The 24,919-nt window shown below is 33.7% G+C and overlaps 1 protein-coding gene and 1 non-coding gene across 2 annotated transcripts; both read right to left on the bottom strand.

Annotated features, from left to right (window-relative positions):
• Positions 1 to 270: 270 nt before the first annotated feature.
• Positions 271 to 1,080, bottom strand: LOC126893140 (uncharacterized). Its single transcript, XM_050663091.1, has one exon. The coding sequence runs from the start codon at positions 1,078 to 1,080 to the stop codon at positions 271 to 273; it is 810 nt and encodes a 269-aa protein (XP_050519048.1).
• Positions 1,081 to 24,341: 23,261 nt separating this feature from the next.
• On the bottom strand, positions 24,342 to 24,448 carry LOC114336929 (U6 spliceosomal RNA). The gene has a single exon (XR_003653507.1). It is a non-coding gene; the product is annotated as a U6 spliceosomal RNA (small nuclear RNA).
• Between the last annotated feature and the right edge of the window lie 471 nt (positions 24,449 to 24,919).

A 24,919-nucleotide genomic window follows, 5' to 3' on the forward strand; every position in this document is an offset into this window, starting at 1 on the left:
TATGACGAAACCAAAACGAGCAAGGATGGAAAAAACACTTTTCACACCCAGGGATCGATCAGGGTGACTAACCACAGAAAAGGTAGACCACGGAGGCAAGGGATATTATAACAACCAGGAGAAAAACAAAGGTTATTCAAAGCTAATCCTAATCTAAATTTTTAATTTACACGACTTGAGAAAACCTAAAAGAATATTAAAGATTGAAATTTTATTTAGAGCCAGTAAATTCATGATATTGTAAGGGGGGAAAAGGTTTTCTTGCATCAGCTAAATGTATAGTTTATTTCTATGTATATTAAACTTGTTACATGCGAAAAAAATGTGATTTAAATCGCTTGGTATATTACATATTTCACATAAATCAGAGTCTATCAGATCAATCTTGAACAAGTGAGAAGGGAAACAGGCATGTCCAAATTTTAAACGGTTTATGGTAACTATATCATATCTCGACAAATCTTGATTTTTGTGCCAGTACTGCGTTGGGATCTCTGGATGTAAAAGTGTGTAACTTGTCGGGTGGTTTACGCAATATTGTTTCCATCTTAATTTCCAGCTATTCTTTAAATTATATTTACTTATCGAAATGCAGTCTTGTAGCCCAATATCATTTGAAATCTCTTCGCCGTTTAGACTACCGTCTTTCGCTAACTCATCTACTTTCTCGTTATTTTGGAGACCAATGTGCGCTTTAACCCAAGTAAAAATTATATTGAATTGTCTGATCGTTAGTTCAGATATTAGTATTTTTAATTCTACTCTAAAGGAATTACTGCTTACAGAATTTGCATCTAGTTGGCTAGAGAAACTTTTTAGGACTGATAAAGAGTCAGACATTATGTTTATTTTTTTGATATCATGGTTGTCAGCGTATTGGCATGCTTTTATAATAGCTATAGTTTTAGCGGAAAATATTGATGTCATGGGATTAAGTTTGATTTTTTTTTCAACATTAAGTGCTGGTATATAAAAGGCACAGCCTACTCCATGTGTTTGTTTTGAAGCATCCGTGTATACTTGTATATGGTTAGGGTATCTAGCAGTATAATTCTTAAGGATGCATTTGCTAAGTAGCATATTTTCAGAGTATATCGGAATTTCGATTTTTGAGATCTCTAACTAAGGACTTAAAAAATTCAAATTTCGGTGGATTTTTAATAATGTTAGTAATATTACAAGTATTTCGAAAAGCTGTGCATAAAGTGGGAGACGGCTTTTTCGACCAATATTTTATTGTTAGATCGAAAATGTTTAACATAGAAATTTTATGGATCAAATTCGGGTTTTTTATATATGGTTTTAGAACAAACTTTTCCGCTAACATTTGTCTTCGGAGATCTAAAGGAGGTTCCAAAGCTTCCGCTCGCAAAGGTTCATTAGGGGTAGAGCACATAGCCCGCAAACACAGTCTTAAAGCAGCGTTTTGTATCACCTCTAGTCGTTTTAAAATGTACAAACTAGCTGATCCATAGAAAAGACACCCATAGTCCAAAACTGACCTGATGAAGGACTTATAAAATATTAAACATGTTTGTGGGTCTGATCCCTACCATGTTTTTCGAATAAGTTTTAGAAAGTTTATTCCTTTGCTAACTGTTGTTTCTATTTTGTTGATGAATGGTTTCCATTTCAGTTTCTTGTCTAAAATAATGCCGAGATAAGTTACTATATGTATTTGCAATAGGAATGTTCATTTCATTAATACTGATATTATCTATTTGTGGTGTATAGTGCCTTTTAAAAAACATAATATTTGATTTTTCAGTTGATACTGAAAAACCAATTGAATTAAATTTTGCTATGAGTGCATTTATGTTTAACTTCAGATTCTGTGTACATTTTTCGAGATTTTTTTCATATGACAAAGTCATCAGCATATTGTATGATGTTATAATTATTAGTTTTTACATGCATTTCTCTAGTATATATGTTAAACAGAAGAGGAGACATGACGGAGCCCTGTGGTAAACCCACCGAAGCTAAACGGGGGCCTATTAATGAGTTGTTAACCGACCTAATATATATTTCTCTATCCGATACCATTTGGCATAACATATTGCAAATTCTAGGAGGAATTTCTACATTTAATAGTTTTTCCCGCAATATTAATGTATCTACACAATCATAGGCACCTTTAATGTCGAGAAAACAGGCTCCTAAATACTGATTTTTCGAATAACACAACTGAATATCTAGAACCAAATGGGATACTGCATCTATAGTACCGAAACCTTTTCTGAATCCAAATTGTCGTGCAGGCAAATAAGAGTTAGAATATAGATGAAATTCAAGTCTGTGTTTAATGATACGCTCAAATGTTTTACAAATACATGATAGTAAGGAAATAGGGCGGTAAGAGTCGGCATGGCTAGGATTTTTTTGATGTATGAGTATTTTGATTACTATAATTTGTTTCCATTTCTCAATAGTGCCGTTTTGTAACCAAATTTCATTAAATATCTCAAGTATAAATAATTTTGCCCTGCTAGATAAATACCAGATCATATCGTAAGTGACGTGGTCCAAACCAGGAGCTGAGTTGTTTGAGTTTTTTAATGCAAACGTCAATTCATTAAAACTAATTGGCTCGTCAAAGAGTGGATTGGGAGACCCGTTGTCGCAGGGTAAATTTTTAATATTATTGCATACGTAATCCAGTGAAATTTTTTGGAGAAATGGTTCTTGCCATTCGAAATTGTTACATTTATAAGTAGATATTGGGATTCTTTTCATTTTTTTTGGCTTGCTGCCAAAGCTCAGTTGCAGAGGTGTTTTTGTTCAACTTAGTACAATACTGTATCCAGTAATTTTTAGCTTTAGATTTTAGAAACAATTTTGTATTAGCTATTTCCTTTTTCACAAGTAGAAAATTTTCTACTGTACTATTATTTTTATACATGCGTATCATTTTTCCTTCGACCGACTGCGATGTTGCATTCCTCGTCACACCACGGTGGCGGCAAACGTTTATTTTTAAAAGGTTTATTAAGAGGGATTGATTGATTAGCCGCAAATTCGATACATTTTAATAGAAATTCGTATTTTTCATTAGTACCTATTGAGTAAATTAGGCATATTATTGTAATATATGTCAGAAAAGCAATGATATTGTTGCCAATTGGCTTTTTTTGTATTCCATTTAGTTTTGGGATATACTGTATCATCCTGTGTTACTATAGATAAATTAAGTTTCATTTCATGATAATGGGAAAATGATAGGAACCTAGTGTGTCTGACTTAACTGACCAGTCTATTTTGTTCACGATATCTGCAGAGCAGACTGTTAAATCTATTGCGAATTTGTAACCGAATCTAGAGATTTTTGTCGGTGAACCGTCATTGAGGAGAACTAGAGGTGACTGATTTAAAGCATTAACAAAATTTGGGTGTAACATTAACAAAAAATGGGCGTTAAAATCACCTCCAATGATGGATGTGCCATTAGTATTGTTTAAAAGATTGTTATAATTTTTTGTTGATACTGTGATATCAGGTGGGCAGTAAAGGGATATGAAAGAAATATTAGAATTGTTGCATTTAACTACCACTGCACATGCTTGTAAACCCTCTGCCATATTGCTTGGAGTGACTTTGTTAAAACTACATTTATTTTTTATTAGTATTGCAACTCCAGTAGTGCCATTAGCTCGATCTTTCCGGACAACCGATAAGCCCGAGAACTGATAATTCCGGTTTGGTTTAAACCACGTCTCGCTAATCAAAGCTATATAAATTTTATACTCATACAAAGCTTTAATTAAACTAAATTTATTAGACACCGCTGAACGGGCATTCCATTGCATAATATAAAGTGTGTTAGTACTCGTCATCAGATATATCTTCGGCTTGTTCCGATGCAATATTTTTAATATCATTAATTTCAATGTTTGAAAGGTCCTCGACAGAGTTAACTTCTTTAATCACCTTTTGAAATATAACAAAGAAATACTTTATGAATTCATCTCCAGACAAATCTGGTACGGGTTGTTCTCTAGGAGGAATAGTAATTGATTTTTCAGGACCAAAGCTAAAAGGAAACATGGGCTGGAATCTCGGATCCGCTACGGGAGAAGAAGCTTTACGTTTTTCCTTTGGATTTTCTTCTGTTGACGGGTGTTCTCGTCTTTGTGAACTAAGCGAAGAAGTGGATGCAGAAGTATGTGAAGAAAATTGTTTTAATTGAAACTGAGATCTTACTCGGGGATGTGGAAGGGAGGGAAATTCTTTATCGATTGTGTTAGACAACAACTGAAAATTTTTCTGCAATTTGAGAGAGTTAGCATACGAAGTTTTATTGAGACGTTTGGCTTCGGAAAATGTTAAATTTTCTTCAGCCATTTTCTTTTTAATCTCATATTGTTTCATATGGGTTGGGCAATCTTTTGAGATTGATTTGTGTGTGCTATTTTTGCAGTATATGCAACAACTATCTTGTGGGTCACGACAAGAATGTATTTCCCCTTTTCCTTTACTGCAGTTTATGCAAAGTTTTGTTGCACTACGGCACTGCAGGGCCACGTGGCCATATTTCAAACATCGATAACACTGAGTCACCCTGTATATATAAGGCTCTACCGGGCATGAAACAGAATTAATATATATGTGTTTTGGTAAAACATTTCCCTCGAATGTAACAATCACCGTTTGTCTCGGAACAAAAATTGTCTCACCATTTGATATAATTTTGCGTTTAACTCTCTGAATTTCAGTAATAGCTACATGTGATAAATTTTTTTTAAATAGATATTGTTCATCAAAAGTGGTGTCAACGTGTTTGATAACGCCTTTTCTAGATAATAAGTTATTAGGTATATACGCTTTTAGGTTTTCTTTTTCAAGATTTTTATTATTAATTAAATTATTAGCATCTCTGATAGTTTTTAATTGTACTCTAATTCTACTTTTTCCTATACGGTCTATCTTAAGAATGTTTTGAATAGCAAGTTTTTGGTGGAGAATATGTCCTACGGCCATTTAATGAAGATTTGAAATATTACGGTCGTTGGTACTTTCAATAAAAACATAAACAAAGTTCGAGTAAATATGTGGTTTTCGTAAATTAAAGACCTTACTTTTTTGTTGCAACGTTTGTTCAGACCTGCTTTCCATATCGCTGTTGTTTTTACCGCTGGTGTGTTGATCGGTGTTTTCGATGATCATAGAATCCTGTGTGTCGTTATCTTCTTTCCCCCCTGTGTCGGGGGGAGAATCGTCGGACATTTTATTAATTCACTAAACTTATTCACTGATATTCACTGATTCGTAAAAATAACGGGTGGAGAAAGATATTTATCACACACACTACACTTTTAAAACAAGAGGCACTGTAAATCACTGTGTAAAATGATTTAAAAGACAGATAATATTGGATTCGATACTGGATGAGATTAACGATGGTAACTGCAGAAGAAGTTGTAACTTTGAGTTTCACCAAATATACATTAAACTGAATCGTTTAAGATGGCTACGTCATATTCTCTAACACAAATGATGAAAAAATCATCCTCAAAAAGAGTTGTACAGGATTTATATTATCATTCAAAAATAATAGTAACCTATATCGATTTAATGTTTAAAGTCTCAAACAAATATTAGTTACATGGATTGTTTTGATTTCGTAAAAGTAGGTGACATTGCTTCTGCAATGTAGACCACTCGTTTTGGAAAACAACGGAGTCAGCAATTTGGTACTGTTAGTATTTCATGGTCACAGTCAGTTATGGAATCATAACAAACAATTGGGATTGATTATAGATACGTAGCAAGTAAAGAAAGATATCAGTCATTATTCATTATTCAACCATTAATGTAGTTAGAATATAGACTTTCGTCCACCAACTAGTTACTAGCGTATATAGTGATTAAATAAACGTATTATGAGTAGGTACTTAGTGTATCCCTACCCCTAGCGAGGTTAATATCCACATTACAACAACCTATTCTATTATAGAATGACACTGTGGCTGCAACCAGTGCAACTGTAGGACTACATGAAATATGCTGGAATAAGATGGATGTCAACAAAGTTGGAGAGAGATACGTCGGAGGGCTACGTTGGATGGGGCGTATCGAAAGAACGGAAGAAGGCGAAATACCAAACAAAATAAGCAAACAAGTGCCAGTGAAAAAAAGAATAAGAGGAAGACCAAAGCTGAAATACATCAAACAAATAAAAAACGATATTACAACATTAGAAATAACAAAAAATTTAAGTAAAAAGTGACTTTTTCATTCATGTAAATATTACTAAATGTTTTAGATAAAAAACTACACATATAACAACGTTTAACACACGACTGCTTTTTAAAATGAGATGTTCTAATTTAAAAAATGTTTATAAACAAAAAACTAATAATAATTGCAAATTAAATCCCAACGTAAGCATTTTTTTCAATTGTTGATAATTATTAAAATAAACAATAAAACTATTTAAAACACATCTCACAATCACAAATTTGAGAAAAAAAAAAAGATCATTTTCAAATGACTGCACACGTGCTCTGTCAATACTTAGAAGAATTTTTTAGTCTTATTCTCTTGATAACGTCTCAAATTTTCATGTTTCTGAGAATGAAGTAGGTATGATCTAGTAGTCTAGTCGCAACATAGAGGGTCCCGTAGGAAATTCTGGCTCGCCGTGATTTGATGGTGAGGTTTTTGGGGTCGCGGAATCCAATGGAAGTGGTCTGGAAGCCCAAATATGGTGCGTTTAATTGTTACTAACAAATTATGGTAAAATTAGGTATTTTTCAGGTATTATTAGAAGCCCTGTAAAGAAATTGATAGTGTTGAGAAATAGAATATCTTGGCCATGTTATGACGAATGAGCAGATATATACATTTCATTTAAAAAGTCGTGTCATATGTCATAGTTTGTTTATGTTTTTGTTGGATGAATTTTTGGTGATTTAATTAATTTAAAAGACGCATTTTATTGTTAAAACAGCCTTAATTGGTTCCTTGTCGTGTTTCCTAACCCTACAATTGAAGTCAATTTTGAGATTACAAAATTATTTCTTGTTTTTGTGCAGATTTAAAATCCTAACCTATAATATCAGGCACATGTGATAATTGCAATAAATCATGTATTTTTAAGGAATCAAAGTCTTCCGCCGATGTCTTTGGTTTTCCTTGTGATTATTGTAAGCTGGTATTGTGTAAAAATTGTTCCAGTGTTAGTGCCACAGAAATCAGAGCAATAGTGATGCCAAGTAGAATAATACCATATGTGTGCAAGGATTGTACTCCCAAAATTAAGAATTTGATTGGGCTCTCAGCACGAGTAGATGTTTTGGAGAGTGAGATTGCATGCATAAAGGACACTATTAATCAGGCCATGGACATGATAGAACAAATAAAGTCTCTTAGAAGTGAGTTGGACTCTTTGAACGGTTCTTTTCAGGTAAGTTTTAATGAACTTAAATCTGAAATTCGATCTGAAAGATATAAAAGTGCCTCAAACAACTGAACCCCTTGAACAAATCACAACAGACCAATCAGTGTTAAGTAAAATGATCGAGAGACAGAAAAGATCCAACAACATTATGATTTTTAATATGCCTGAGTATGGTGAGGATGACGATTTAAACAAAGCCACATCCCTCTTATCTGGATTAATGAACTCAGCCATTGATATTGCTGAGGCTTCACGAATTGGAAAAAAGAAAAAAATGGATACCGTTCATATAGAATTGTCCTTCGTAACCATAAAGACTATTTGGCAATACTCAGAAACAGAAGAAATATTGACAGGGCACTAAAGATTTTTATCGATTCAGATCTCACCCCACACCAGAGAACTGCATTAAACACTGTCAAGAGCGAACTTAAGGAAAGAGAGAGAAAGGGCGAACAAAACTTATTTATCAAGTACTTAAATGACACTCCTAGAATAATGTCAAAAAACTAACACAGTATGACAGCCCTGGGCACTAAGGCTATCTTCTCCCGGTGAGGGTGGTTATCCCTTATCCGAGGGGTGGAATAATTGATACGCTTACTTGTTGAGTTGGTTTATTTACACTCGCATTAGTATAAGCTGGTAGCACCGCACCCAAAGAACATCTCGTGTAGAAAGAGACACTATCTTTAATGTGGAAATATTACGTCTGATCACCAAAATAGAATGACGAATGTCTAATATAATAATAAAGAATTCCCTTGTTATAGTTTAACTGTTTATATATTTAGAAATGCCTATTCAGCATCGACCATGAAAAGTGTTTATAATTGACTCTGCAATTATTAGTGAATCGTGATCTTGGCTAACAATATTTATATAATCGAATGAAGGTTGTAATATTGTTATGATGACATAAATAACTGAAAGTAATTATCGTAGATAATTACAGGGTGTTTTTAAGATATATCTACTGAGTACAGATGAATTCTTGTACACCTTCCCTTTTTAGGAATTTTCCGACTACGGGGAGGGAAATTTGCAAGTCGTGCTACCAACCCATACTGTGTTGTAATCAATACAAAAAAATTTATTTTATATACAAACTTCCTAAGCCTACGCAAATACATAAATAATATAAAATGTTCGTTTAACAACATTGTTTCGTAACACTTGTCACTCACTGTGTTTTCGGATTGTAAGCATATAATCTATTCTTATGTATTTCCTTGATTTTATTGTTTTCTATTCTGATTTTACAATTAACGTTATTTACTTCTGTTATCGTGAAAGGACCTACATAAAGACTATCAAACTTACCATTCTCTTCCCTTTTTACAAGGACTAGGTCTCCTCTTTTAAAGTGTTGTGGTGTTGCTTTGAGCTTATTCTTTTCTTCTTGCCGCTCTTTTTTGTCTTCATTGCTTCTAGTGAGGTGACCTATCGTGTCTATGTACGCTGTGTCCTCTGGTTTCGAAGAAGTGTCCGATATCACGTCTTCTTTGACAAGTGTTCTATTCGGTTTGTTAATGTGACATTCATGGCATTGTTTAACGTATTTTCTTACGTCTTTTTCTAAATTTTTCCATCTAAATCTTGCTTTTAGCTTCTTTATTAGTCTATTTTTCTTTAAGTGTCCTCCGAACATCGGGTGATTATGGTATTCTTCTATTAATCTGTGTTGTTCTTTGTCATCTTTTATTGTTTCTGGTACTTCACATATGTATATTTCTATATTCTTCAATTTTTTATTTCCTTCTTTAATAAATTCATCAATTGTGCACATTTTAAAAATAATATCATTTACGTATATTTTTACTTTACGTACTGCATTCTCTACCGCCAGCTTATCAAGCTGTACCAACGCTTGGTTTAAATCGAAACGATTCAATCCTGTGGCTATGCTTTTGCTGCATTTTATTTTGTTTTTGGCCCTAATGCTCAGTCTTGGTGAGATTAGTTCTGCTCCAAAGGACAAAATTGGTAGTCTATGCGCCTCTAAATTATTTAGTACCTTCCTTACTGTCTGTTTGGTGGCTTCTGGCTGTAGTGCGAGTTCACTTTCAGCCTTTGTTTGTCTTGCTTCTTTCTCCTTTTCTTTTGCTTGAGCTCTTGTTATAGCTAGTATATGGGCGTTGTCTATGTATAGGTTTTTTAGTTGATGCAATGTTATTCTTGAAAGGCTGTCTGCGTAGTTACTTTTCCCTGTTATATACTCTATTTCGAAGTCATATTCTTCTAGGTCTAATCTGATCCTTGTGAGTTTTGAGGTTGGTTCTTTCATTGCAAATAGGTGTGTCAAAGGTTTATGGTCTGTTTTTACTTTGAATGTTGGTGCTCCATATAGATAACATTTAAAATAATTAATTCCCCAATGAATCGCTAGTAATTCCTTAACGATTATAGGTTTATTACATTCTCCTTTACTAAAACTTCTTGATGCATATGCTATAGGTAGGTCAATTCCGTTATAATCTTGACTTAGGATTGCTGAACAACTCTCATTAGATGCGTCTGTTGTTAAGATAAACTGTTTGTTGAAATCAGGATATTTTAAAATTGGTGGTTTCGTCAGAGATGCTTTAAGCTTTTTGAATGCTTTTTCACACTCCTCGGTCCACGAAAATTCTACTCCTTTCCTCGATAATTTGTTGAGTGGTCTGCATATTTCCGCAAAATTTTTAATAAAACGTCTGTAATAGTTGCAAAATGCTACAAATCTCTTTGTTTCTTCCGCTGTCTGAGGTGTCGGATATTGTTCAATTACTGCATACTTCGCTTTGTCTGGTGATACTCCCTCTTGAGAAAGATCATGTCCTAAATATGTTACTTCCCTTCTAAAGAATTGACATTTTCCTGGGTTAAGTTTCAAATTGAATTTTCGACATGTCTCAAATGTCTTTTTCAGGTTGTCTAAGTGATGTTTTTCGGATATTCCAATTACTAAGATATCGTCCATGTAAAGAAATGCTTTGTCTGGTGTTAATCCTGAAAATGCTATTGACATCATTCTTGAAAAGCTATTTGGGCTTACATTTAATCCAAAAGGTAATCTGGTAAATTGAAATGCTCCATTTTCTGTGCTGAACGATGTGTATTTTCTCGATGATTTTTCTAATGGTATCTGGTGAAAGCCTGACATTAAGTCTATAACTGAAAACCATTTTGCTCTTCCTAGTTGATCTAATATCGAATCTATTCTTGGTAATGGAAATTTGTCTGTAACTATCTTCTTGTTCAGTTGTCTAAAATCTATGCATAATCTCCATGCTTTTCCTCCATCTATAGCTTTTTTCGGTACCAGTACTACTGGGCTGTTGTACTCGGATGTAGATGGTTCTATGATTCCTTGGTCTCTTAGGTTTTGTACTTGTCGATTTAATTCCTCTGTTTGCGCATGAGGTGTCCTATAATTCTTGATATATACCGGAGTTTGGTCTTTAACTCTTAGTTTTTGTTCGTAGAAATTATTACAGGTTAACATATCATGCCTTAGGGCGAATATGTCTGAATATTCCTCGCATAACGATACTAAGTTGTCTCGTATGTATTCTGGTATGTCTAATTTCAGTGATTCTCGTAATTCTTTTTTTCTGTCCTTGCTGTCGTTGACTAGCCTATATATATTGAATAGTTTAATATCCAACGTCCTGATTGTGCTTGCGTCTACATTTACTGTTTCGTACGTTGTGTTCAAAATTTTGATGTATGGATTATTACTTGACATAATTGCTCTTGCTATGAATATTCCTGGTTGTATTTCTTGCTGTTCCACTATCCTGTCTTTCTTTAACGTTTGAAAAATTTTTACGATTCTGTAAATTTCACATCTAGGCGGTATTATTATGGTGTCATTGTCTATATTATCCAGAATTTTCGTACTAATGTAACAATCGTTGTCCTCTTTAACGTGAATTTTAAGGTTTGCGTAATCTAGTATACATTGAAAGTTAGAAATAAAGTCTCTCCCAATGATTCCGTCTGTTGGAATTGGAAAGTTAGGTTCTACCAATTGAAAGATGTGTTCGAATCGAGTTCCTTTTACTTCGAGTGTTGTCTCAACTTCTCCCATTGTTTGCAACTCTCCTTTAGTGACTCCTTTTATTTTCGCCTTTGTGTTTGGTTTCACCTGTTCCTTCATAAAATCTTGTGAACATTTTAGTATTGAAATGTCAGCTCCTGTGTCTATGATAAAAGTGCTTGTGTTTTCAAGAATTCCTGTTTTCATTCGTACAAAGTTCGTTAGGTTTAGGTCGAAGTTGTAAATGTTATATTTTATTTCTGCCTGTGTGCTTCCAACTTCTTGTTCATTCAAAACCCCAACTGCTGGTTTTCTTGCTCTTCTTGACTGTCCTCTATTTCTAGTAACCTTACGTTCCTGTTACGTCCGCCTCTCTGGTTTCCTCTGTATGTTTGATTGTTAAATTGTCTGTATCCTCTGTTCGAATAATTTCGTTGATTGTCCGTTGCTTCTCCTTCGTTCCGTTGTCCGAAGTTATTTCTTCTTCCTCTGTCATATTTGTTATGGTATCCTCTTCTGTATTGCTGCTGTTCTCTCCTATTCTCGTAGTTTGTCCTATAATTTAAGACTCTTCCTTGTGCATTTTCTTCAGTCGTATCGATCGACAAAAATTTAGATACTACTTCCTGCGGTGATGTAAAGTTACCTGCTTCCAGTATTAGCTTAGCTTTCTCTGCATTAGCGTTTCGTTTCATTGTTGTTACTACAGCTTCGGTCGTATATTTCTTTGCTAAGTCAAGTGGCATTCCTTCCGCTATGTATGCTACTTTTAATTGTTCTGCTAACTCTTCCACTTCAGATGCGTACACTGCTGCATCTCTATGTCCTTGCCTTTTTTTGGCTAATTTGGCTATTAAATTCTTCGGATTATCGCCTTTTAATTCTTTCTTTAGTACTTCAGCTATCCGTGGAATCGTATCTTCTGTGGTTATTAGGTTCCTAGCCTTATTGGTGAGTCGCGTTTTTATTAGCGTTACAGCTGTGTCTTCATGACCTTCTGCCAATTTTCCAAGTAGTTCTAATGCGTCTAAAAATGGTTGTAATTTCCCTGCGCTTCCATCGAACTCGTTGGGCAATATCTTGCTTGCGATATTCAAAAATTCATTGATTGTCAAAGCCATGTTTAATATTGTTATATCTTGTTTTATGTCACCTTTTTCCTCTTTTATTTCGTCGTTAATTATTTCTTCTTCTCCTTCCTCGTCGCTTTTTCCTTCTTCTATTTCCTCATCGCTTTGTTCCTCTTCAACTTCCTTGTCGATTGGTTGATGTATTGAACTTGGAACCACTGTTCTCACATTTACTGCTTGAAATGATCGTATAACTTTGTCTCTGATTTTTCCAAAATATTTGTTGCACGATTCCCTTTGTTTGTCCGAAAGTGCTTCCCAGTTTTTCCTAGTCAATTGTGTGAACTTGTTATAAGCTTTAATTAGCTGTGTCGTTACTTCTTCCTTTATGTCCTTAGATTTCGGAACTTTTTTCTTTAAGACTCTTCTGCTTTGCCTATCTATTTCTTGTGCAATTTCCTCAACTATTTTGACAAAATCTTCCCACGTAACTTTGTTGCTACTCATTTATACATAATTTTTTTCTTTTTTTCAGCTTCTGCACTTCTTAGCGAAAATATAAATTCGATAGTCTTACGGTGTATATAGATATGTAGTATATAGATATATAGTAAAAAAATATAGAGATAAAATAATACGTCAATATATGGTAAAAATATGTAAAAATTGCAGTAGTAATAAAAATTCAAAAATAAATAACGTTATATTAACCCTTGTAAATAAGTAGTTAGAATAATAATTTAAATGTATTATGCATATAGCGTATATTTGTTATATCGTATATTTATTTTGATAGGTATATTTACGATAGCAAATATTAAAATCATAAAAATTGCAAAAATGTACTAAAAATCAGTAGTCAAATAATAAATGAATAAAAGTCAGCAAGGATAAAGTATACGTTGATAAATATGTAAAAATCATATAAAATTGTATCATTGCGTCCTATAATAACTTAATATGAGGGTAAAAAAAAATCTTTTTATATTGATAAATATTGGTAATAGAATAGAATAATTAAGTAAAAATAGGTAAACTTGAAACATATATTAATGTAATTAAGGTAGCACATAATGTTTATACTTTATACTTTATATTAATCAGGAAATACCATAAAAATAGCTAATATGGACTTACCACTTTTACACGTCTTTGTTCGTATCACAAGTCCTCGCTGCACGTTCCATAGCATTGTCCATTTTCCATTGTCCCACGATGTTCCATCTCCATACTATTCCCTTTTCAGCTCCGCGTCGGCCTGATGTCTCCATCCATTTTACATACCACTCTGTTGTCTAAGGTGGTCTAGGTGCCTGAACATTGACGTGTTTCTTCATACCTGTCCTGTTCACCAGTCCTGAGTTCTTCCCTGGTTCTGGATCGCCATATGACAGCCCTGGGCACTAAGGCTATCTTCTCCCGGTGAGGGTGGTTATCCCTTATCCGAGGGGTGGAATAATTGATACGCTTACTTGTTGAGTTGGTTTATTTACACTCGCATTAGTATAAGCTGGTAGCACCGCACCCAAAGAACATCTCGTGTAGAAAGAGACACTATCTTTAATGTGGAAATATTACGTCTGATCACCAAAATAGAATGACGAATGTCTAATATAATAATAAAGAATTCCCTTGTTATAGTTTAACTGTTTATATATTTAAAAATGCCTATTCAGCATCGACCATGGAAAGTGTTTATAATTGACTCTGCAATTATTAGTGAATCGTGATCTTGGCTAACAATATTTATATAATCGAATGAAGGTTGTAATATTGTTATGATGACATAAATAACTGAAAGTAATTATCGTAGATAATTACAGGGTGTTTTTAAGATATATCTACTGAGTACAGATGAATTCTTGTACAACAGTCTTCACCTGGACTGTGGGTTTATTTCCAAAATGTAGGAGGTATAACAACTAAGCTTGACAACTTGTTTATGAATGTTTCCTATTCTCACTACAGTATCATAATATTCAATGAGACCTGGTTGACATGTGACTATGCCGATGAAGAGCTGCAGTTGTTTGACCTCAACATATATAGAACTGATCGCTCTAGTGAAACAAGTTCATTCTCAAGAGGTGGTGGAGTCTTTATTGCAGTTCATAAGAGCTTAAACAGTAGATCTTTAGAAGTTAACTGGACAATCGAACAGCTTTTTGTCTTGGTGACTGAAGGTGCAAATTAGTTTATTATAGGAACAGCATATTTTCCGCCGAAGTCTACATTTGACAAATATTTCATATTTTGTGAAACCTTGGAAAAAATAGCTGAAGATTATACATCTGCACACTATTACCTGGCTGCTGACTTCAATTTACCAAACTGCGAATGGTTTTCAAATGATATGTGCTCTTCAACAATTCCTCTACCAGATACCACAGCTTCTGAAGTTGAAGCCCTGCAAGTTGTGTCTGGTATGTGTGCATACCACAATTTGTTTCAGTCTAATACTATTGTGAATGCAACTGGAGTAATATTCTGGACTTGGTGTTGGTTTATGATGCTGATGTAACTGTGTCCAGAGCTGATGAAGCTCTTTTGAGGGAGGGTATGCATCACCCACCCCTGGAATTTGAGATAATGATGACCAAAAGGCGCCCCAATGATAGTGGTTTGGTTAATGACGGTTTCTATAGGGACTTCAAGTCGGCTGACTATGTGAAAATAACTGATTTTTTGTCGCAGTTCTGTTGGGATAATTTATTTTTAGGAAAATCACTGAATCAAATGGTAAACATTTTTTATGATATAGTTTACTTAGCTATAGAATTATTTGTCCCCCTAAAAAGGTATTCAAAACGTAGATTCCCTCCTTGGTTCTCTTTAGAGTTAAAGAACCTGATAGTTGAGAAAAAGAAAGCTCACAAAAAATATCTTTTATCTAAATCAGTTCTGAATTATCAGACTTTTTCTCAACTGAGGGCTAATTGTAAATTGTTAAAAGCTGAAAGCTACAGAAATCTATTTACTTAACAGAATTATCACTAAGAAATAATTTGAAGGGATTTTGGTCGTTTGTGAATTCACGGAGGGGAAAGCCCGCATTGCCCGCTGTGTTAAGGTATGATGGTGTTGAATCCAATCATGGACCAGATATTGTAAATCTTTTTGCAGAATATTTTTCTACAGTATATTCCACTCAAATATGTGTCATACCCAGTGACTCACCTATATTTGGTCTTACTAACTTGACTGGTTTCAACATAACTATATATGATATTTATCTAAAATTATCAGAACTGGATGCGGATAAGGGTCTAGGTCCTGATGGATTGCCTCCCAGCTTTCTCAAGAACTGTTGTTTCATATTATCCAGACCTCTTTTTCACATCTTTAATCTATCCTTAAATGAGGGTGAATTTCCAGAATGTTGGAAAAATAGCTTTTTAACACCTATTTATAAAGCGGGAAATAATTAATTGGTGAATAATTACAGGCCCATTAGTATAATTAGTGTAATACCAAAGATATTTGAATGTTTTGTATGTGACTATCTTAAAGCTTCACTTGAAAAACAGCTAGTAAACCAACAATTTCGATTTCGGAATAGCAGATCAACCAAATGTAACATACTAGTGTTTGTGGATTTCCTGAGGAAGGCCTTGGAGAAGGGTTGTAGGGTACATGTACTGTACACCGATTTCTCCAAGGCCTTCGATCGGGTCAACCATAGTATTTTAATATTTAAACTTAAACAAATGGGTGTTAATGGTCCACTTTTTGGGTGGCTGAGAACATACTTGATTGACCGAGTTCAGATGGTGCGTATCAGGGATTTTGTCTCCAGTGAGATTAAGGTTCATTCAGGAGTACCTCAGGTTTCCCATTTGGGGCCCCTGTTATTTAACATATTCATCAATGATATACACCACTGCTTCCGGCACAGTTCACCTCTTCTTTTTGCAGATGATCTAAAGTTCTATACAATTATCAACAATACAGAAGATTGTATAAATCTTCAACATGATCTTGATCGGTTGAGTGAGTGGTGTATGTTGAATTCCATGGCTCTGAATGCATCCAAGTGTCATGCTATTTCTTTTGAACGATCGAGAGACACAATAGAATATAATTATAATATACAGAATATTCCTGTTGACTGGGTTACTGAAATTCGTGATTTGGGAGTTAACTTAGACTGTAACCTTTTATTTGAATCACATTATACGTCAAAAATTTCCAAATCTTTACAAATGCTTGGTTTTATAAAAATATGCACTAGAGACTTTCAGAATATTGAAGCAATTAAACTACTATATTGTTCATTAGTTAGACCTTATCTAGAGTATTGTTCTTGTGTATAGTCTTCATCTAATATTTACATCTCAAAAATCGAGACAGTCCAACACAAGTTCTTAAGGTACGTAGCATATAAACTGGGTATACCTTTTGAGTTAAATCATGTAAATTATCATCAAATTGAAACTCAATTGGGTATTCTCTCATTGCGTGACCGCCAAGTAATTAAAGATGCAAGGATGCTTTATGGCATAATTAATTCAACAGTTTTGTGTCCTCAGTTACTTGAGCAGGTTGGTCTCCATGTACTCGATTGAACCAAACATTCTATGTTTCTATCCATAGAACCAACTATGCTTATAACACCTTTTGATCTCGAGCACTAAGATGGGCAAATATTCACCCTGATCTAGATTTCTTTGCACCGAAGTCTGAATTCATTTCAGGCCTCAGGCGTATGTTTGTTTGAGTAGTTGTGGAATAGGTAGTCACTATTGTGATATGTAAATCTGTTTGTGATATTTATATTTTATTGTATTATTATAACTATTTTATTATATTTTAATAATTATTGACACACATAAGTATATTGAAATATTATTGTGATATATAAATCTGAATTATGTAATTAAGTTTGTGATATTTATATTTTATTGTATTATAGTTTTATTATTACTATTTTATTGTATTTTAATTATTGACACACGTATTATGTATATTGGAATATATTATAAACTTGTAATCTTATTGAGCTGCAGCCCGTTGAAAATAAATAAATAAATAAAATATATGGCTTGTTGCAACTTGTTCCTTAGGGCAAGGTATTTGGAAAGAGCGGACCAGCGAGAAGAAGAATATCTCGGAGTCAAAACGTGAGAAAATGTTTCAATAAATAGACAACCGGACTATTCCGAATAGCAGCAAGCAAAGCTAGAATAGCCATGCTGATCGCCAACATCCAGAACGGATAGACACCGTAAGAAGAAGTTGGATCTCTAAATTACAATACGCTATATAAAATTTGTATTAAATATGTAGACTTAGTATAGTTAACCAGAAGTTTATTTATTTAAATGGTATCTCTGATTTCGTAAGTAGAATCTCATTGGCAGAATAAAAGCAAGATGAATTGCAAGTTGGAGTTAAAAGATCAAAACTTTGCTTGAGTTGAACGAAAGATAGTTTCATAATTGGACACTGTAACTTTATTTGGTTGGGTTTTCAATAATTACTAACATATAAATGTAAACAGATATAATAGTCTGTGCAAAAAATTAAAGTAACATAAAAGGTCATATAAAAATAACAAAAAATTAAAAAGTAACATAGTATTATGTGGATTAGTAAAAACAAATTAGATTAATTATATAAAATTGAAATTGTAAACAAATTATATATAGAAAGCTTATAAAACATAAACTTGTTCTGTAATTTTGTTTACCACCAGTCAATTACAGAACCATCGAAAAAATCGTAATTAGAGCAGGCCTTGAAATAAGCCTTCTTTCTTTTGGATGTTAATAACTCGCACACATATATTATAACAAAACACACAATTTTTCGCTGCCTTTAAAACAAAAATTTAAAGAAAATAAACAATCTAAAACACGTGTATACAAGAGTATATTATAGAGGAGCCCCTGTGGATCAGACAACCATTTGGTGAGATCAAGAATATACATAACAAATAACGATCTTCTTCTTCAAGTGGCATCTCCTCGACGGAGGTTTGCAATCATCATAGGTCTTCAGACTTTAGAGAAGGCTGCTCTGAAAAGCTCAGGTACATCCGTACCATCCTCTCATTTTACGCAGCCATGACATTCTACGTCTCCCTATGATGCTTCTTTTTCATTGGATCTTCTCCTGCATAATCAATTTTCTTATTTTTATTGTATTTAAGATTCTTTATTCGTCCTTCTCATGACCTCTCTGTTTGTAATGTGTTCTGTCCACGATATCTTCAAAAATCTTCTATACTCCCATAACATCTAATCTACATCTAATAACATCTAATCTACATCTAATCTAACATCCCATCTACATCTAATCTGATTAAAATCTCTTGCTTTCTTTGGTCTCTGCTTGGTTATTTTATATATCTTTGCTTCGCCAGGGAAGGCGAAGCAAAGATATATAAAATAGCCAAACAGAGAGCAAAGAAAGCAAGAGATTTTAATCAGATTAGATGTATCCGAGATGAAAATAATAAAATACTAATTCACGAAAAGGATGTCAAAAAGACATGGAGAAAGTATTTTGACAGTTTATTAAATGAATGTATTTGACAGACAGCCTGTCGAGTTAACGGAGACAGTAACAGCAATGGTTACCAGAATAACAAACGAGTAAGTGGCTCAAGAGCTTCAAGAAATAAAGAAAGGAAAAGCAGTAGGACCAGATGATATTCCTGGGGAAGTATGGAGAGCATTGGGAGAGACAGGAATAAGTTGGCTAGCAGGTCTATTTAACAGAATTATGGAAGTTGGACAAATGCCAAACGAATGGAGAAGCAGTATATTAGTACCTGTTTACAAAAACAAGGGAGACATACAACAATGCACAAACTACAGGGCTATAAAACTACTTAGCCACACCATGAAAATATGGGAGAGTAATCAATCATAATCAATTGGCTTTATGCAGGGCAGATCAACAACAGATGCAATTTTCATTGTAAGGCAACTGATGGAAAAATACAGGAATAAAGAGACCAACGCTCATATGGTATTCATTGATCTTGAGAAAGCATATGATAGAGTTCCTCGAGAGATTATTTGGTGGGCTCTCAATAAGAAAGGAATCCCTGGCGAATATGTAAAGATTGTGAGAGATATGTATGAGGGAGTAACGACTAGTGTTAGGACAGGTATGGGAGAGACTGATAAATTTCAGGTGAAAGTAGGATTGCACCAAGGAAAGTAGGATGGGTATTACAGAGTAATGGAGAAATAGATGGAGATGCATGCAGTAGAATTAGGGCTGGATGGATGAAGTGGAAAGAAGCGAGTGGTGTGTTGTGTGACAGAAAAATTCCAATGAAGCTAAAGGGAAAATTCTATAAAACAGCCATAAGACCGGCTATGATGCACGGAACTGAATGTTGGGCAATGAAAAAGAAAGAGGAACAACGAATGTATGTGGCGGAAATGAGAATGCTTAGATGGATGAGTGGAGTGACAAAGAAGGATAAAATTAGAAATGAGTATATTAGGGGAAGTCTAGGTGTGGCACCAATTGATGCCAAAATAAGAGAGCATAGGTTAAGATGGTTTGGTCATGTTCAACGTCGAGACGTTAATCACCCAATACGAAGAATAGCTGAAGTGCAGATTCCTGGAAGGAGTAGGAGAGAAGACCAAAGAAGACCTGGGGGGAGACGATAAGGCAGGACATGTTGGTAAAGGGGATTAACATTGATATGACCCAAGATAGAATTGTGTGGAGAAATGCAATTAGGGAAACCGACCCCGCATAGGGATAAGGCAAAGAGAATGATGATGATGAACTCCCATAACTCGAATTATTCCAGTGTTTTCATTGGTGCCGCATTCAAGGTCTAAGGTTTCATTCCATAAAACAAAGTCGAGAAAACGTAGCACCTAGCCAACAAGCCAACCTAACTTTTAGCTCCATCGTTAAATCTCTTTTGCAAAGCACTCTTTTTAGTTTGTTAAAATTTGCTCTAGTCTTTTCTATTCTGATTTTGATTTCCTTGAAGTAATCAGTTGTGAATTTGATCATTGTTCCAAGATATGCATATTTGTCCACTCGTTTAACATTGTTTTCGTTTATTAGAAGATTGTCACTATTTCTTTGAGTTTTCGATATTCTTATAAAATTTTGTCTTCTTGACGTTCATTGTTAGACCGTTGTCGTTTCCATACTCCGCTATTCTGGTCACCAGTCTCAGTCAGAAGATTTTCAATATTTTCGGCTAAGATTACAGTGTCATCCGCATATCTAACATTGTCAATGGGAACTCCATTTACCTTTATTCCAGCTGTTTCACTCTCGAGAGTTTTTTTCAGGATGTCTTTCGAGTAGGCATTAAAAATAATTGGCGACAATACGCAACCCTATCTCACCCCACCTCTAACTTCAATTTCTTCTGACAGCTGTTCGTTGACACGTACTTTTCCTCGCTGCTTATAGTATAATCACAATAGCATGATTATACATAGTTTAGTATAATCAAAATAACGATCACTAATACAAAGAAAACAGTCTAATACAAAGAAAATGTAATGATGTTGAAAACATAGAAACAAAAAGGTATCTTACAGAGATGATCTAAACGACGAATCCATCTATTTTCTTTATAAACTGAGACTATCGTCAAAAATAAAAGATATAGAGGGAATAACAAATGAAGAACGATATGAAAAGCGAAGTACACCTCGCATCAGAAGAAGCCATTGGAAAGGAAAATGGCTAGATAGAGTATAAAAACAAAACAACATATTGTCAATATGATATTTTCAATTGATATTGTCAATACGATTTTTATACTTTATTTGGATATTTTCCTTTCCAATGGCAAAGAAGACACAAGAGAATACAGAAAGCAGCCTTATGAAAAAAACGGATTCAACCAAATCAGAAAAACTCAATTTCGGCAAAAAAATGTAAAGGCGTAATATCTAAAGGTATAGAATGAGATGAAGCTCTAACGCATGGGAGGCGTAGGAGATTTTGTCTCATAGTTCTGTTTGATATCTTTCCTCAAAAACCTTGATATCGACTCCAAAAACTTGAACTTAAGCTTCTACTGAACCCCCCTACACATTAAAAAAATAAAATTGACTCCTCTAAGAAATGCAACCCTAAATGTAATATAATGTTGTTCTGAAGCTATTTTCTTGTGACATTTTTATAATCAACTATTTTTAATGGGAAATAAGCCACACTTTTGCCAAAAAATGATTTTAACGTTTCGACGCTTAAGTCGGGTGTCGTTGTCAAAATACCTAATAATGTAACATTTCAATGGATTACACTGATCACATATCGGTGGATTATTCTTTGTGAAAAGATAAGAGTGCATTAACCTGGTTTGTCCTAGACGTAAACGCGCAATCACAATTTGTTCTCGCCTATAGGGCTTTTCATTCACAGTCATTTGTTTCGAGCTTCTGTCATGTGTCACATAATATTAATATATCTACGTCATACGTTATTGATATATACCAATGATACAAACCAAAGACGTATGGCGTAGATATATTAATATTATGTGACACATGACAGAAGCTCGAAACAAATGACAGTCGATGAAAAGCCCTATTGTGCGACGATGGAATCCACTGAGAAACATTATTTTTGATTTTATTGAGCTTAGAATTAGTTTGAGACCACTCATTTCGCCACAAGCACAACACTTTATTAAACACTTTTCTTTTTAAACGCTTTTCTTTAGTTCAATAGTTTGCGTCAAATTTTTAGACGTTAATTTGACTGCCTTTACTTCAATGCAAATGAAAGAAAATTTGCAGACATATGTATTCGCGGGAACAATACACAAATAGTCAATAAAATTTTTTGTATGTTTATTAATTGTTTAAATACAAAAAAAAAACGATTTTAATGGAAAGTGCTTAAATTCTCTTGTTTTTTACAATGTAGAAACTTGAACCTTTTACGGATTGTAGCTAACGATATGAAATATACATAATTTCACTTTTTACGTTAATTGTTTACGTTATGTTTCATAAATAAACAATAAAGTTTCAAATTTTGAACGCTCATATATTTGTTTATATAAAAATTGGCGATTATTCGTGTCAAATTTCAAAACGATACGAAACAAAACTTCAACCAAAACTCGAACTAAAGAATTTGTTTTTATCGTAGTCTTTGAAAAACCACCGGCAGAGACGTTTTGTGCTACAATTAACATTAGAATTCGTTTTGACGTATTATTTTAAACACTTTTATTTAGTTCAATCGTTTGGGTCAAATCTTTGGACGTTAATTTGACTGCCTTTTCTTCAATGCAAATGACTAAAAGTTTGCAGACATATGCATTCGCGGGAACAATACAGGAATAGTCAATAAAAATTTTTTTATGTTTATTAATTATTGTTTAAATAAAAAACGATTTTAATGGAAAATGCTTAGATTCTCTTGTTTTTTACAATGAAGAAACTTGAAACTTTTACAGATTGTAGCTAATTATATGAACTATACATAATTTCACTTTTTGCGTTAACTGTTTACGTTATGCTTCATAAATAAACAATAAAGTTTCAATTTTTTTGCCGACTCCGGTTACTTTTCGTGTTTGTACATCATATGTTTTATACATTATTTTAATAAACATGACGATATATTTTAATGTTTGAAAAGTGTAAGACTAAAAGGTACAAAATAAAAAAATAAGAAAAAATTTTTTTTAAGAAACGCTTTTTTTAGTTACGAATGACTAATATTAAAAATAATAAAAAATCAACTAAAAAGCAAAAAATAAAAAAAAATTGAAAAAATCCCAACACACGAATGTGTTGACGAATTGACGAATGTGTTGGATTTTTTCAATTTCTTTTTTTTTTTTGCTTTTTAGTTGATTTTTTTTTAATATTTTTAATTTTTGCCACTCGTAACTAAAGAAACGCGTTTCTTAAATTTTTTTTTTATATTTTTTTTATTTTTAAAATAAGCTTTTAAATCACTGCAAACACACTTGTCTATCGGCTCCGAAAAATCACTTAAAATTGCATCTCATGCAGTCCTGTCAGCTTCTTCATTTCCTGTTATTCCGACGTGTGTGAGTACCTACCCATAAAAATTGGACGCTTCTTCCATGTTCATGAGCTTGTGACAGCTGGTATTTTAGTAACTTTTCAAAAGAATGTTTCGGGAAAATGTGTTTTAATGAGTTTATAGAGCTAAGGGATTCTGTTATGATCAGAGCTTTTGTGAGTGTAAGCTCGTTAAGAAGTTTCACAGCACAGTATATGGCGTAGAGTTCAGCTGAATATGTGCTACATGCTGGGGGTAAACGAAAAAGAAGATTGTTCTCTGAGGAAACGATTGATGCTCCCACTCCGTCTTCGGATTTAGATGTATCTGCGTAGATTTTATGGTGGTCGGGGTATTTTTTTAAGAGGACCTCGAACTTGGACCGAATCAGAGAATGGTGCGTATTGGATTTATCAAAATACTCCAGAGATTCATCACAGATTTGTAAATCGATCAGCCAAGGCTCGGAGTATTTAATATCCGAAGAGAAAACATCCGGAAAATTAATGTTTAGGTTTTGAAGTATGAATTTAATTCTTTCATTCTTTCGTAACATGGTTTTTTAGTATAGCGAATATCTTGGAATATATTTGTTTGTAAAAGTGATTTGATATATTGGCTTTGAAATATTGCAAGCGACTAAGGCTTCATGTGAAAGAGCGAGGAACATGCGACGGTGACGTAGAGATGGTTCTCCTGAAAGAGGATAAATGCTGGATACAGGTGTAGTTGGGAAAGTCCCTGTGATTAATCTAAGACTTTTATTATGAATAATATCTAATGATTTAAGTAGAGCTTGATTAGCAGTGGAATAGGCAATTGCTCCATAATCTAGCTTAGAACGTATTAAAGATTTATAAAAAATGTGGAACGCTTCACGATTTTGCGTGTCATCCTTGAGCAGGGGCCATGGTAATATTCTCTGTATCGTTCCAATTTTAGTATATGTACCGCCGAAGCGAGTAGATATACTTTATTAGTATAAGGTCCTTGTAAAATACACTCATCTTTTTCTACGGTGGATTTTTGTTATTTTATTTGAAGAGTACCTCCATCCCGATCAATTAGAAAGAGTGTCAAAGTCCGTTGAAACGTGTGTCCCGTATTTCTATCTGACTGGTAAATTCCATCATTTTACGATTAGCGATGGAATTTTTCGAAAAGTATGTATACCAACTATTTGCCTAGTGCATTTTTTAGTTCTATAAGATTGTTGATAAGAAAGAAATGGTTGCTTGCTGCGTTTTAAGTTTGAGATAAGTATATTTTCTTTATAGCATGTTTTAGTAAGCTTGGGGTACATTATTTACATAATTTGTAATTTAAGCTAGATTTTTATCATATTTCATATTTGGTTCACTTAATTTTTCGCTCATTTTTTTTTTAAATCAAATTAAAACTTGCCTCAAAATAACTGTGACGCAAGGTCCAATTTGT

The sequence above is a fragment of the Diabrotica virgifera genome, chromosome 10, assembly GCF_917563875.1.
Source record: "Diabrotica virgifera virgifera chromosome 10, PGI_DIABVI_V3a".
In the NCBI taxonomy this organism is placed as follows: domain Eukaryota; kingdom Metazoa; phylum Arthropoda; class Insecta; order Coleoptera; family Chrysomelidae; genus Diabrotica; species Diabrotica virgifera.